General features: G+C 43.0%; 2 protein-coding genes across 2 annotated transcripts in view; one reads left to right on the forward strand and one right to left on the reverse strand.

The window, feature by feature from the left end:
• Positions 1 to 374: 374 nt before the first annotated feature.
• mrpl13 (mitochondrial ribosomal protein L13) lies at positions 375 to 12,595 on the forward strand. Its single transcript, XM_080540123.1, has 7 exons — positions 375 to 493; positions 691 to 814; positions 1,801 to 1,894; positions 2,162 to 2,222; positions 4,304 to 4,390; positions 4,484 to 4,605; positions 11,859 to 12,595. Exons 1-7 carry the CDS (start codon positions 467 to 469, stop codon positions 11,881 to 11,883), a joined length of 540 nt encoding a protein of 179 aa, XP_080396249.1. The 5' UTR covers positions 375 to 466; the 3' UTR covers positions 11,884 to 12,595.
• A 163-nt stretch (positions 12,596 to 12,758) lies between these two features.
• The window catches only part of col14a1a (collagen, type XIV, alpha 1a), a 76,870-nt gene continuing 74,641 nt past the window's right edge, over positions 12,759 to 14,987 (reverse strand). The window contains exon 44 of the mRNA XM_080540150.1: positions 12,759 to 13,955. Coding sequence (XP_080396276.1) covers positions 13,669 to 13,955 — 287 coding nt within the window. The 3' untranslated portion in view covers positions 12,759 to 13,668. The remainder of the gene's footprint in view (positions 13,956 to 14,987) is intronic.

Raw genomic sequence — 14,987 nt, forward strand, 5'->3', positions numbered from 1 at the left:
TAAATCTGATCAGCACTCGTAGAATACCTCTTGTCCAATCAAATTACTCGGTCGCTCTATGACGTTGAACCCAGTGTGCGCTCCGGCGGCGCTCTCAGAGCAAATACGAATGCAGCCTGAGTGAAGGAGGAAGTTGGCGATCACGCTCCCGTGACGTCAGTGAGCCACATCAAAATACAACCGGTTTACAAGAAGAAATGTTTCTGAACGAGACACAAGTTATTATACGAGACAAGTGTTGCATGGCGAATCATTTGCTACCTCCCACCATTAAAGTTAAGAATATCAATGTTGTCTTAATACATGTAATATGGGTGCGTTTAGGATTTCAGTGATAGATATCGATATAGATAGACATTGCACCCAGGAACTTAGTTTCCACCGATAATGTTTCGACACCAATACATTGCTGCACCATCTGTCACGTTGGGGGTCACCGGGATGAAGCAGAAATCCTTCATGTAATATGTCTAGTTTTACAAAATCCGCCCAGGTAACAATGTACTGTTGCTATTACAATGTCTGCTTTGTGAATGAGTGTTGCCATTCAGTAAGAACATGTCGGTGTGTGTGTCAGCATTGCTGATCGGTGGCGTTAACCCACAAAGCCAGGTTGTACTGGTGTCTTGCATTGGCCGGTGAGCGATGCTTCGTGTCTGACTTTAATTCTTTTTAATGTCCCGTGTTCAGCAATGGGCTACCTTTGCCAGGTCGTGGTACTTGATTGACGCCCGGATGCAGCCTCCAGGGAAGATCGCCTCAATGTGTTCAGTTAGACTGCAAGGCAAACATAAACCAATCTACCATGCACTGAGTGAGTATCTATCTAGAGCTTGGCATTGACACCTACACGATACGGCGACTACTATATGTTTCAATTGGTTTGATGCACAGCGTCCTGTTATGATAATGTAAGCATGGCTGTAGATCCCCTAGTGCAGAACTGGCGTTGGCCGCACGGAGGCGCTAAAGGATCAGTATGAAACAGGTCTCCTCACTATTCATACGTCCCAGAGCCCCCAGAGCACTCAACGTGGCTGTCATTGTGTGTAGGAGAAACCTATCGTCTGCTTTCTAAACCTGTGGTCCTCATATTAATGACTTGTGATGTTATTGAGAGCTGCTTTATCATGTACGGGGCAGCTGTGGCGCAGGAGGTAGAGCCGACGTCTAATGATCTCAAGGTCGGCAGATTGGCGGTTCGAACCCCGCCTGGCCACATGTCGAAGTGTCCATGGGCAAGACACGGAAAGCCATTGCTCCCAATGAGCAGGCTGGCGCCTTGCATGGTAGCTTGCCGCCATTGGTGTGTGAATGTGTGTGTGAATGGCTGAATGAGAGGCTATTGTAAAGTGCTTTGGAATAAGGCGCTATAAATAAGTCAGTCCATTTATGTACTGCAGAGGTATGGGTGTTATACAGACAGATGTGTTTCTCTCTCCACCTATCCCTGAAGCTGCATGTTATTGCTTTGCTTTGTGTGGCGGTGCACCTGCTGCTGGGATGCTGGAGGACGGAGGCTCATGGTGTTTCCTGTGGCCAGCTGTGGTGTTCTTAAACAAAGCTGTTCTTATGCCGGCTGTTAATTATCGTTCGTTGTGAGAGGAGGGATGTTTTGGCATCTTATAGCGCACATCTGTCTGTCATGAGCATTAGAAAAGAGGAGTGGCTCAACCATATTCTCTTTGTGGTTACAGCTAAGGCATTTTTTTTAATTGATCGCTTGTTAATCCTTTGACAGAAGCAAGCATGTCCATTGGCTCCATCCACCAAATGACTGAATGTGTCTGTCTCTCCTAGGTGACTGTGGAGACCACGTGGTCGTCATGAACACCAGACACATAGCCTTCTCTGGGAACAAATGGGAACAGAAAGTCTACTCTTCTCACACTGGGTAATGCCTGACCACCTTTAAAAAAAAATAATAATATCACCACTAAACAAAGATAAAAGGTATTTCACAACATCTGCTGTATCTCCATGTACTCATTAAGTAAAACCTAATTGGAACAAAGAGCAGGAGATCTGACGTCTTTGTGAGCAATTAGCTTTAAGAAGATCATTGAGCCCTTTGGCAGACATAGACTATCAAGTGTAGAGTTGATTGTAGTTTGACGTACCAATGTGTATCTAAAATAAGCCATGTGTTTCTCCCCTGAAGGTATCCGGGTGGATTTAAACAAGTCACAGCCACCCAGCTTCATCTGAAAGACCCCAAGGCTGTAAGTAATACTCCAGCCCCTAAAATGTCAGAACGCTTCTGCTGTAGCTTTACTTAAAAAAAAAAAAAAAAGTCAATAGAATTGCACGGGGCCAGTTCCATGTGAAAGGACCCATGTGGATCATAATGTGAAATTCATCAGAAGAAGAACTCTTTCGGAACTCTTAAGTTCCAAGTAAAAACCTGTTTGGGTTCCATGTTGAACCCTTTCCACATAGGGCTCCACATGGGGTTCTAAAAGATGTATTACTCTGGGCCAGCCGAACAAACAGAAGTAGTTACCAACCCCTGCATGAACGTCTTCATCTCATGCTCCAAAAAACATTTGTTGTTGAGCTACAGTGGGGAAAGCATAGCCAGGAAATATGTAGTCTTTGTGCCGAGAGTTGTGCTTATGATTTGTTAAAAGTTGCTGTCAAGGGTCTTTGTTTGGCATAATGTTTGAAAGTGATAAAAATAAATAGTCCCAGCATCATTCTGTTACCATGGAAACGCCCATGGCGCTCAGTGAGCGGTGAAAGTTTGTTCTGGGTTCATGTTTTTTTTTATAGTTGCATTTGATGAAAGGTGAGCATATCTCACAGTTGTGTTGTGTACTAAACTGTATTATTGTGTATGCGTGTCTATTAATGTTATAAATAGCTGGCTGGTGTGAGAAAAGGAATGCAATCTTTTGTTATTTTTTACTCTGTCTTTCTTTGTTAGCCCTCCTCCCATTCTGTTGGTGCTAGAGCTTGTTTTCTCCTTGAAAACCGGGGAGGATTTTGAAGTATTGTTTCCAGACATGGACTTCTGTATTATCAGAGACACGCAGCAGCTCCATTGGTAGAGATACGTCAGGCAGGATTACACCTGAAGGAGGATGTCTGTTGTAATCTGGGAGAGTGTAACTATTTTTATGAATTGTGACCCTTGTTTCTGTCTGTGCTGTGGTCCTCCCCGTCCATATTTCATTTCAAACTTTCGTCTGTTCACCCCTACCGTTCAGCTTCGGAGAGATTTATTGCTCCCTTACTTCACAAAAGTTCAAACATGAAGGAGTGTCTGTGATGGGAGGGATATCGCCCAAAGCAAACGCTGCCATCCCAAAACCCCTACGATATGCCTCAGAGCAGAGTTCCAAGCTGGCCTACTGCCGCTCGCCAGCCCACCCCTTCCCTTTGGAACATTAGCTTCCATTAATGAGATGGATGTGTGTCTCTTGCTGAGTTATTCCAGCAGGGGGAGAATCTATCAGGGGTAATTGCGGGTAATGATCACATTGGGGTGACACCCCCCTCCCCACCCCCCCACCCCCCCTTCTGTAACCTGGTGAGTGATCATGTCCCTAGACTGCAAACATCCATCATCTATGCACTGGGGCATAATTTATCGGCAATCCCTTGATTAATTCATCAGGGGTTGTATATGTATGAAAGATTAAGCTGGCATTATTATGCAGACGGGGGAGGGAAGAAAAAAAAGGAGGAGATTTTCACGTTTTGACAATTTAGCCTCATTTGGTATTCCTGTGTATGAGTGGTAGGGTTTTGAGGAATTACATTTAGTTTTTGTCCGATTGATGAAGGGAGGCGGAGCAACAGTCAGGGTATAAGTTCAAGGGGAACACCATCATTTTTTCATATGACCTAAATTCTTTGCTAGTACCCATTGGCGGTGGTGACACGACTCTCAAAGGAAAACAAAGGGAGAAAAAAAGAACCCAGCAGAATGAGGGAAACAAAGAATAAATTCAAAGGCTCCCTTTCCCTAATTCTGTGTAGTCAATGTTTTGGAGAGCAGGAAAGGGAAAAATATAGTATCTGCATGGTGATTATTATTATTATTTTTCTCCATTAATTAGCCTCATTTCTAGTGCAGAGAACTGAACAGGGCAGGACCCCGCAGGTGGTCACTTTAGATGCTTATTCAATCAATGACGTCCGACCTCTTGGCTCTTTAGAGCTGTAAAAAATTACTAACCTGATCCAGCTGCCCTACATCAAACTGTGTCTGGGCTTTGACAGTGTTAGTCTTTAAACTACTTCGTGGATGCCAGGAAATTGATGATTTACCCACTTGAATGTGTCCTCCAACTTCCAGATAGTAAAGCTGGCCACCTATGGGATGCTGCCCTCGAACCTCCACCGAAGGACCATGATGCAGCGGCTGCACCTCTTCCCAGAAGATGTAAGCCTTGTCTCTCTCTATCCCCTCCTCCGAATGTGTCTGAAATCAATAGTTGCCCTGGTAACACCGGTGTGGTCCTGGGCTGTGCTGTAGGTGCTACCGGAGGACATCCTTCAGAACCTGGCTGAGGAGCTGCCCCAGCCCAGGGAGGTGCCCCGCAGGCTGGACCAGTACACCCAGGAGGAGCGCGACGGCTTCCCCAAGATCTGGACCCCGTAAGTGACCTTCACCCTGCCCACCCACCTCCACGCATACTACATACACTCACACACACACACACACACACACACACACACACACACACACACACACACATACATATATACACACACACATATGCACACACGCACACACACACACACACACACATACATATATACACACACACACATATGCACACAACCACACACATATGCACGCGCACACACACACACAACCACACGCTTACACACACACAACCACACGCATACACACACGTGCACATAGAACCTTCCGTCCAGCCTGTGTTGGTGAGGGGTTTATGTGCTAGCTGGTTCTCTCCTGACCCCCCTGGTCTTCAGGTGAAGCAGTTGAGCTCTAAACTGGCTGACTAATCATCTATTTTTTTTTAAAGCCTTTTACTTTGGACCTGCCGCCCTGCCGGTCCTCACGCAGCTCTCTTCCTCTGTGATTTATGGACCTCAAGGCCCCGGCTCTGAGGTCATGGAGGAATAGCAAGGCTTAGAACACTCAGAACCCCCCCCCCCGACTAGGGTCCTGCTGGGTGTGCATGCATGTTAAGACAGGTTAAAGCTGTGACGATACTGTGCTTAATTTGTATACTCGTGTGTCATTATATATGTCATTATAATGCAAAATGCACACACAGTTTACAGTATTTGATTTGCAATCATTCAGATATGCACTTGCCGTAGTTGATGTCATGCCCAGAAACAGTCCTCAGTTCACAGGGTTTAATCAGTGACATCCATGACACGGTCCAACGCCTCGAGATTCAGCTCTTTTCAAGGAATAGTTTTACTGTACTTATACAAGGGCAGCCAAAAGTTTCTGGATTTATGACCTACTGTCAATGCTTTGCTTGCTGACCACAAATATTCAAGGAACTAGAAACCCCAAAGTAATTATTTCATAGAGATAGGAATGGGAGATTTTTCTGCAGCGTGTGAAACCTATTCATGTTATTCCATTTAAGTGATGATTGAAACACTATAGCAGATTCTCCCTCTTGACATTTATTGATGTCAAAAATGGGCACTGGCTGAGAAATGGTTTTATTATCATAAAGCGCACACGCCATGTGGAAACGTGATCTGTCATGTTTCTGTAGTATTAAGTAAGCATATGCCTGGATGAGAGGAAACTGTGGGCTGGTGCAGGCACTCACCTCTTATTAAGAACGAGAGGCAGGGCCTTAGGAGCTCCACTGATTGCCGTGGAAACCCAATGCTGCGGAGTGAGTGGAGATCCATGAACCCCGGGGGAGAAGGACCAGGCAGGAGCCACATTTATATTTTTATGAAGATTTACAGTGAACCACACATTTTTTAAAACAGTGATACGTATGCGAAGTCGCTTATGATTATGACTTTAACAAACAGTGCATTGATATTTTAAGGCTAAATTGAGTGTCCACAGTGACCCTTCCCCTCGGTCGCTGTGGACAATTTAGCCTTTTGCTCATACTTATTTTTTGCACATACCATATTTCTACATACCTAATTTTTCATATTAATCTCTAATTATAGGCTACATCCATACACCCCATACAGTACATATCATTGTTATCATAGCTTATTGTACATATTTGTACTTATTATTATCTCTTGTATATACCTACTACCTACTGTACATTTCAGAACTGTACATATCCTTTTTGTCTTCACTATAACGTTCTTGCACTAGATGCCCTCTTGATGAAGACAAATACTTGTCACATCCTGAGTCATCCAAGGTGTTTCCAATTGAACGTTGCCTACTTCATCCTTCTTCAAAAGATATGGACAATATACCATGTATTCATTGATTTCCTAATGTAAAAAATAATCAACAAATTAAACCACCCAAGTATTAGCACTTTTCAGCCACAACTCACTCTGGAAATCCTGGCCAGGGGGTGAGAGGGGGAGCAGTTTCTCTCTAGTTAGTCATTCATCCAGCGGGGATGTTTCTGGAGGAGCCTCATAGAGCGTGTAATTAAAACATATCAGCAGGAAGTTAGAGCTGACGTGATAATGACACGACCACACCGGCTTCTGTAATTAAGAAAATGGAAGAAAATGGAGGTTCTGACAGAAAGCTGTGAAAGTCCAGAATTGTGCCTCCGATGTTTGTCTGGGTGGAGAAAGGGAAGGGCTGCAGTGCTCCATGGAAACTGTCTCCGAGCCCACTGTTCTATCACTCAAATGGACTGCAGCTGTACAGTAACTTGCTTGAAATAACATAAGAGTGAGAAATAAACCGTAACTATTAAAATAACCCGGTGTAGTGTTTATAGGGCATTAACTGGAGAAAACTGAGAACTGGACCATTAGTGGCTTGTGAGAATAGACGAGCGCTCCTGTGTTTGCCATCAGCGGGGAGGGGTTTCGACGTTCGATGTATATTTGGTTTCAATGCGAGGGTGAAACTAGGAAAATGACCACACTACTCAGCCTAGTTTTTAGGGCAATAATGAGACTGCAGTCTCCAGAGCCGGGTCTAAGTCAGGCAGGCTCTCTATGGTTTTGTTTGGCATCCGTTCTGAACCGTGCTCAGGGCTCTACAGTGCGACCATTTCACTCGCATTTGCGACTAAAAATACATCTGTGCGACTAGAGAAATAAATTCACGAGCACACGTGCGAGTACAGAATTTATAAAAAAAAAAAAAAAATATTCTAAAAATAAATCTGCGCGAACCGTGTGGCCACATTTTAAGCCGTCAGCCAGCCCGCTACGACCACGGGAAGTCATGTTAAAAGTGAAGTTACTTCTGTTAAACTGGCGCTAAGCTAACATCGCTAATCGCTAACTCCCTTTTGGGCCTTAAAGAGACAAGCGCCCTTTTCTCATCTCAAGCTTCATTAGCTTCATTAGCTCACCACATCTACAGATTTGGTCCCACACACTCCAGATTTGAACCCAAGGTTACAACCAGGGTTAACTACCCAGGGTAGAAAGTAGAAAGCTCTCAGACCTTCAGAACCCATTGAAAGTAGTGGAGGTACTCCAGAAGTCCAAATGCATCTCTAATCCTAGGAAACCCTAGGAAGCAAGTTGCCTAATGGCATGAAAATGCAACATGTTGTACTTGAGTGTGGCAGAGAGGTGGGACCCCCGGGGATGGTGGTGTGCTAACAGCTAGCCGCCGCAGAGGCACCGTGCTGGGCTGGCCACCTCCACATGTCACCACCCCGGGCAGCATGGGGCTGGGGACTGGTCATCTGGATGTGGGGTAGTTTAATACCCCTAGATGTGGAGTTGTCTGGCCACCGTGTGTGACTGATGTAGCCTGACCCAGCAGCAGGGAGGTGGGCAGCATGGAGACAGACCTCTGCATGGCCTGGCTGGGCTGCTAGCTGACAGACCTAGCCCTAAAGCCTGGCTGGGCTGCTAGATGCTAGCTGACAGGCATGACATGGATGAATGAATGAACATGCTGCTAACCAGGAGAACTTGACACAGCTAGTTACCATAATACAATGCCATCAACTCTGCGTCTAGTAGGGCTGTAGGCATGGGCCAATGTGTGATTTGGGTGCAAAAATTGCAAAATCACTAATAAAAATGTGTTATAATTACATTTTTCACTGTGCTCCTAAATTTCTTTGTGTGCCCCTAACATTTTTCATTTAGGAGCACATGTGCTCCTAGTGAAAAAGGTTAGCGTAGAGCCCTGGTGCTGGTTTCGGTCAGACATTCCTGCTGAAACTGTGGCTCACTGTAAACAAATCCTAACCAAGGATAGAATAAATAGTCTGGTCAGATTTGCAGCCCCAGAAACGCCTAATGGAAATGGAATTGGCATCATCATAAATATGTATTTACCGCATGTAGTCCAACGGGTTGAGAAGGGCCACTATATTCTCCCTGACGTGTGATATATTGGCGCGTCACAGTCGGCCCGGTGATTGAGTGGCATATTTCCACTTTTGTTAATGCGCCGGGGCACTGTGCCCGACCGAGGCTGCTCTGCCAGCGTCCATCACGCTGAGGGATAGCCAGGCCTGACCCACACACTCTGGCCTTCCCTGCCGTGAGCCTGAATGGATGGTCTTGGCCCTCAGCGTATAGGGAGGTTGTTCTCATGGGTGTGGAGGGCCCCCATGACAGCCAGCTAACACGTGAAACCATGTCAGATCCCTTTTGTAATGCCGAAAGTCCCCTTGATTTAGACTGATATCTGAATGATACCGTGGCTCATTAACCATCACACCCAGTGATGTTCAGGCTTATGCAACAGGGCAGTGGTTCCAGAGCAATGAAACTTGCTTTTTATTTCTTTTTTTTTAGCTATACCGCTGTAGGCTTCTTGGAACACCTCTTCGTGTTGCACCTGCAGTCAAGTGGACCTGCAAGCTCTGTGTTATCCTCCAAGCACACATGCAGCTCACTGTTAAAACCTATTGTCTGTTGAATTTCACCCATTATATTTGGGGATGGATTGTTCTTTAGATGTCCTCTATAAAGCCCAGATTAAAAAGCTTAGTGTTGGCGTGGTGACAAGGTGACACAGGCACAAAGCTGTCAGAGAAGTCCAGGTGATGGATGTCTCACAGGATGGGGCCTTGCAATTGGGTCACCATCATCATTCTCCTCTCCGCCTTGGTCCGAACTCTGTAGGAGGGGGAGAGGAGCCCCACAGACGTATTCAGCATACTTATTGGGTACATTGCAATCAAATATAAGATGGTGGATTACTCAAATTAAGCATATATTTGTGGGGTTTTCTTTTGTTAGTGAAATATTTTCTCAAAGAAGATTGAATTGACATTGCTCATGACCCACAGTTTTACGGCCAGTAAATGTAGTCCTGTCTGATTTCCTTCAAGTTAATTGTCCCAATTTTACAGTTTTCATGATGTTAGTCATGAAGTGGAGTAGAAGTAAAGAGCAGATAATTGTCTCCGAAAGCTATCTTTCTGTGCTTTTTTACTGCAGTCTTTTTTTTCTAAGAATGTTTTAAACTCTAAATAATTATTTATAGACGTCTGTGTTTCCTTGCCAACGACTTGAGCACACAGTCGACTCTTGAAAGCTATACAGGAGTGAGATGAACATTGTGATGTCAATTCTGTGTTTCAAGTTTGTATATCGCCATAGGATATAATTTTTAATGACCATTTAATTTATCGGTACGTTACAGCATTATTGTTTACATTTACATATTTCGAAAGTGATTCCACAAAAGTAATTCAGGCATTAACATCAAACACATGCCCGAGGGACAGTACCAAAATGTGACTGATGAAAGTACACATTTTAATTAGGCTATACAAGACATTTATAGCTTAACAATTACTTCTCTGTCACATTTTCCGTACAGTAGATTGGAAGCTGAGTAAACAAGAAGTGGACATCCAAGCTTAATACACAAAGACAGCTTTCCACAGTGTTGTTGAAGTGTAAAGTAATCAGTGTGACATACCCTACTGTCATTTGAAGACACCCCATGAAATATTAACTTTTTTAAGAAATATGGACATATCAATATTTGGTCTTCTTTCAAACAATATCGATAGATAAAGGTGATGTAAATAGCTGGTATTGCCCCTTTTGACTGAGATAACATCAATTAGATGTTTTCTCTAATTGTCTACCAGATTCTGAGAGAACATTTCTCCCACTCCGCCATGCAGAATTCTATCAGCTGTGTGATGTTTGAGGGGTGTCTTGCATGCATTTCATGCATTTCAAATCACCCCACAGCATTTCAATAGTATTAAGATCTGGGCTTTGACATTTCTTCCTTTTCTTTGCCATTCCATGGTGGATTTACTGGAACGTTTTGGGTCATTGTCATGTTGCATGGTCCACTTCCGCTTCAGATGGTCTCACATTTTCCTCAAGCACCCTCTGATACAATAAAGGATTCATAGTGGATTCTTTAATGGCGGCTTGCCAGGCCCTTCTCCAGAAAAGCAGCATCAACCCGCCCCCATGCTTCAGTTGGTATGAGGTTCTTGTGCTCAAATGCTGTCTTTGGTTTGTGCCAAACATGTCTTCTGTTACTGTGCCCAAATAATTCAACTTTGGATTAATCTGTCCAAAGCACATTGTTCCAGAAGGCTGAACTTGCTAGGACGGCCTGACCTGGCCATGTTGGCAGTTGTTTTAAATGTTCTACACGTAGAGTGAAAAAAGCAGCATCCGCACACTCAAATCTGTGCAAAAATCATACATTTATTGCAAGCTTTGGAGATCTTTTTAAATCCCTTCCCAGACTCTTCAACCTTCTTTCTGACGGCCTCAGAGAGCTCTTTTGATCTCGCCATGGTGACACCGTTCACCTCAACGATCGAGAGCAAACCACTAAATGTCTGAGGTTTAAATAAGACAAGCTCCTCCAAAAACCTGATGTAGTGCACTTGATTCTAATTTTAGGCATTTTAAGTATAATAAATGTGGGGGTTTGCTAACTTTTTCCTCACAAGAAAATTACATTTTACAAATCATATTAAAAAATGTTTTGTTTTATTTGTTTAGTTATATTACCTCTGTGTCTCAATATTGTTAAAACTGAAGATCAAATGTCCATTAAACATGTTGAAAAAACGGTTTTCACATGACTATCACAATTGATTCATGTTCTTTCATTATTTAACTTGGTTTGTGATGTTTTCAGACTCATTATTGTTAAGCCAACCCTATTCAGTTGAATTGGAGGGTTGGAATGTGGAGGAGTTGAGTTCGTTTGTGTGTCAAAGTAGCCAAGTCCAGTACCTTGTTGTTGTTGTACTACTACCTACCTGTACTCCTCCCTACATTATACACCATGTCCCCCATGTTGAGTTCAGTGTTCTGCAGTAAATCTCTTTAGCCCTTGAGAAAATTACATGTTATGTTTGTCTACCCTTTTTTCGGGGTATTGTCCTGGGGATCAGTATATTGTCCTGTCAGAACGTCTATATTGTGATTAATGATGTGTTTTTATTGTGTACTGATCTAATCTTCAGAAACAATCAGTGAGTCCACTCAGACTGAGAACTCCTGCATCTAAATTGTGCTGTATGATCTTCAAGGGCAAACCATACCTAGCCTTTATTAAAGACCTAGTTAATATTCTCTGAAACAACACTGGACATCAGATTTGAAGAGTAAATCGTATAACAATACACACTCATATCAGACAATATGCATTTGTTTGTTGAGAATAGTAGAGCTTTTTAACGTATTAATAAGAGTCTTCTGTTTTGCTATATTGAAAGACAGATGCTTGGTGTGATAATAACACTGATTTATAACCTGTCTGTCTGTTCTTTCTGCAGGCCCGAAGACTACAGGATGAAGTGATCTCATTACATTGCGGCGGCTTTCTGGATTCGTCTTTCATGCTTTAGTACCAGCCTTCTGTGTTTGTTTTTTTATATCCACATCACACATTTTTATGTTGTCAAATAATGTAATATAAAACAATAATAAACAATTCATGTCAAACATTGTTTTTTGTGAGAATAAATCATGACGTATCGAAATACATTCTGTGGTGAAAGTTTGATGAGCAGAAATACTGATTTCTGTGTGTTTCATGGAACCACAACTGCACTGAAGAGGCAGACGTGGTTTCCTGGTTCATTTTGTTGTAATTCTGAGAATATTAAAGTATAGATTTTTGGGATTTGCCTCTTGCCACAGACCATTTTGCAGTCTCTTCAGAAGTCTGATCGTTCTCTAATTCAACCACTGTCCAACCTTAATTGATTTCAGATGCCTTTGTGAGACCTTTATAATGCCAGTGTAGTCTTTTGAAGTGTGCTGGCCCATAGACAATCATTGTGGAAATGTGCATTACCTCAACAGTGTATCATGTCAGTGGTCTCTTTTCAGAGGATGGACAGCTTTTAGTTTGGCATCACTGGTGTTTACAGTACCATAGCATCAGGGTCTGACCCATAAACTGCATTGCCTGGACTCAAGTATCTGGACTGCCCATCTGGAGTTTCAATTCCCCTTGAAACCAACACATTTGAACTGAAAAACAGTTCTGCTGTCCTATTGAACTCTTTTAAATAACATAAGGCGGTGGTATACTGTATTTACCTGGTGCTGTTGAGGCAATATAAATAGAATGCTATGGTTTACTGTTGTATTACAGTTTTATTGGTTAAAAAACAAATTAATAAAGTAAAAATAAATAACTTCCTTGTTTCAAAGATTTGGTGGTGAGACATTCCACTGTCACCTGTTCTACATTCTGCATGTTTCAGTCCGAAAAGAAATTAGACCACAGGCCTAACGATTCAACACTTCCACAGTGAACAGGCCCCACATTGCATAATAATAATAATAATAATAATAATAACAACGACAACAACAACAAAACAACAAAAAAGAAAAGGCAAGAGAGAAAAATCACTTCACAGATTTGTTGAGTTCATCCCAAGTCCTAGAACCTTCTCTGTATCTCCGTGGTAACAGTTATCTTAACACCTATCCTGACACGATCAAGTCCAGTCAACAGTATGGATCACAGTTGGACAGAATGTGATAATGTTACAACAGATGTATTTGCTTTGATGAGACAATGACTGAATTTGGTTCCACAATGATTAGATTATCATAAGTATGATTTTCTATTTTCTTTCAAATGAATCCAAAAGAGAGGCCACTCAACAAATACTGTACAAGGACATCATGATGAAAACGGGCACAAACAATTTCAGGATTAAGGGAAGTCATCATGGAAGCATTGACATTAAAATGATACATTGTTATAAAATCAAGCAGCCTGTACAAATGTTGTCAATTCATGACCCAAATTACAAAAGATATTTACTACACATAACCAAACATTACACAATCCAGTTACACTCTCCATGACCTGGCTCAAAGGTTACATGCAACTTCACAAAAAACATAAGTAGCTAATTTCATGATGTGTAGGGCATAGTTTATTTCCCTCCCCCTTCATCTCCTCTTATCAACAGTTCCATAAATCAGGCACTTTCGGATTACCTACTGACAGCACTGTCACACAGGAGTTCTTGGGAACACAAGAGGGGGGAATGTCACCTCACTACCTGGGACAAACCACAGGTCCAGACAGGCGTGTGTGTTGACCTTCTGTCTGCTCGAGCACTATCGAGTCTCTCCGTCCAGCGTCTCCTCTCCTTCGGTCTGGGCTGTGCTGCTCCTCATCTCCACCACGTCACGGGAGAACCGTCTCATACCAGGTGACCTCAGCTCAATGTCCTCAGAGCGGGAGGGTGCAGGGCGAGGGGCGGGGTAGTTGGGCGGGTAATACTGAGGGGGGTAGCCTCTATACCCAGCGTAGGGGTCCTCTTCATCGTCGTCGCCCTCCTCCTCGTCGTTGAAATTTCCGGCAGGATTATAGGTTTGGTAGGAGCCTTGAGGCAATTGTTGTACTAGGGGAACATCTTGATCAGTTGGGGGTAATTATGACTATAACCGACCACCGTTTAAACCACCACGGCAAAGCTTAGTGTTGTGGGTTAGCAGGATGAACAGGAGAAAGTACAGCAGCAGAGGCACAGCGTTACTGAGAGAACCAGAGCGTTAGACAGAGCCATGTAGAAGAGGAAGGATGAGGCCACCATGTGAGATTAATATTTGCCATTCACAAAGATACCTAGATACCTTGTTCAGGAAATAAGACACAATTCAGAGGAAGGATGGTGAGTGAAGCAAATCATACAGAAAAAAAGATTTGCTGATTCATAGCTTTGAAAAATGTGCTACTTTTTAGTTTTTTTCAAGTTGAGGTGATACAGAGTTAAGCAAGCAACACTACACGTAAATGTTTGATGAGCGCAAGGCAAGCGTGGAGTGCATACTGTAACAGTTAGCACTAGCATTTAGTGGTGGTTATCTGAGGATCAGTACACCTCCCCAGTGACAGTTTGTTTATGGGGGAGGGAGGGAGGAGTGGAGGCCAGCTGGAACTAAGAGAATGCTTCTCAGTAGTCATTCTCATATTCCTGTTGAGCTGTTGGAACCAGTGTGAGGGAGGAGGAGGAGGGTCGAGATGTAGAAACAGAGAGACATACCTTAGGTCAGTAGAGCGACCCAAATAATACCAACATGCTACCCTAAAAATACCACATCAACAGACTGTAGGATGTGGTATCTCCGACTGCTTCATCGCAGTACACAGTGGTCATAGTTCTGAAAACAGACGACATTGTGTTGAATCTTCATTTATCTTTCTGAATGGAAGGGTATTCATGCACTCATTGCATGAACGACACCAGCATACACTACAAATACCACATCTAGTTTGAAAAGAAGTTCATGTAACAAGTTCTCAAAGAAGACATTTAACAAATTGTGCTGAATCTTTATTTCTCTTTCTTAATATAAGAAAATGTAATAAAGATGTACAACACTGAAAACAGAGATGCACAAAGGACACATGGTTTTGTGTATACTTATAGTAT

The sequence above is a fragment of the Nansenia antarctica genome (assembly GCF_963989245.1).
Source record: "Nansenia antarctica genome assembly, chromosome: 10".
NCBI classification, from domain to species: domain Eukaryota; kingdom Metazoa; phylum Chordata; class Actinopteri; order Argentiniformes; family Microstomatidae; genus Nansenia; species Nansenia antarctica.

Coding starts and splice junctions, on each gene's coding strand:
- mrpl13 (XM_080540123.1), top strand. CDS start 467: ATGTCTAGTTTTACAAAATCCGCCCAG. Junction 494..690: donor GTTTTACAAAATCCGCCCAG/GTAACAATGTAC, acceptor TCCCGTGTTCAG/CAATGGGCTACCTTTGCCAG. Junction 815..1,800: donor ACCAATCTACCATGCACTGA/GTGAGTATCTAT, acceptor TGTCTCTCCTAG/GTGACTGTGGAGACCACGTG.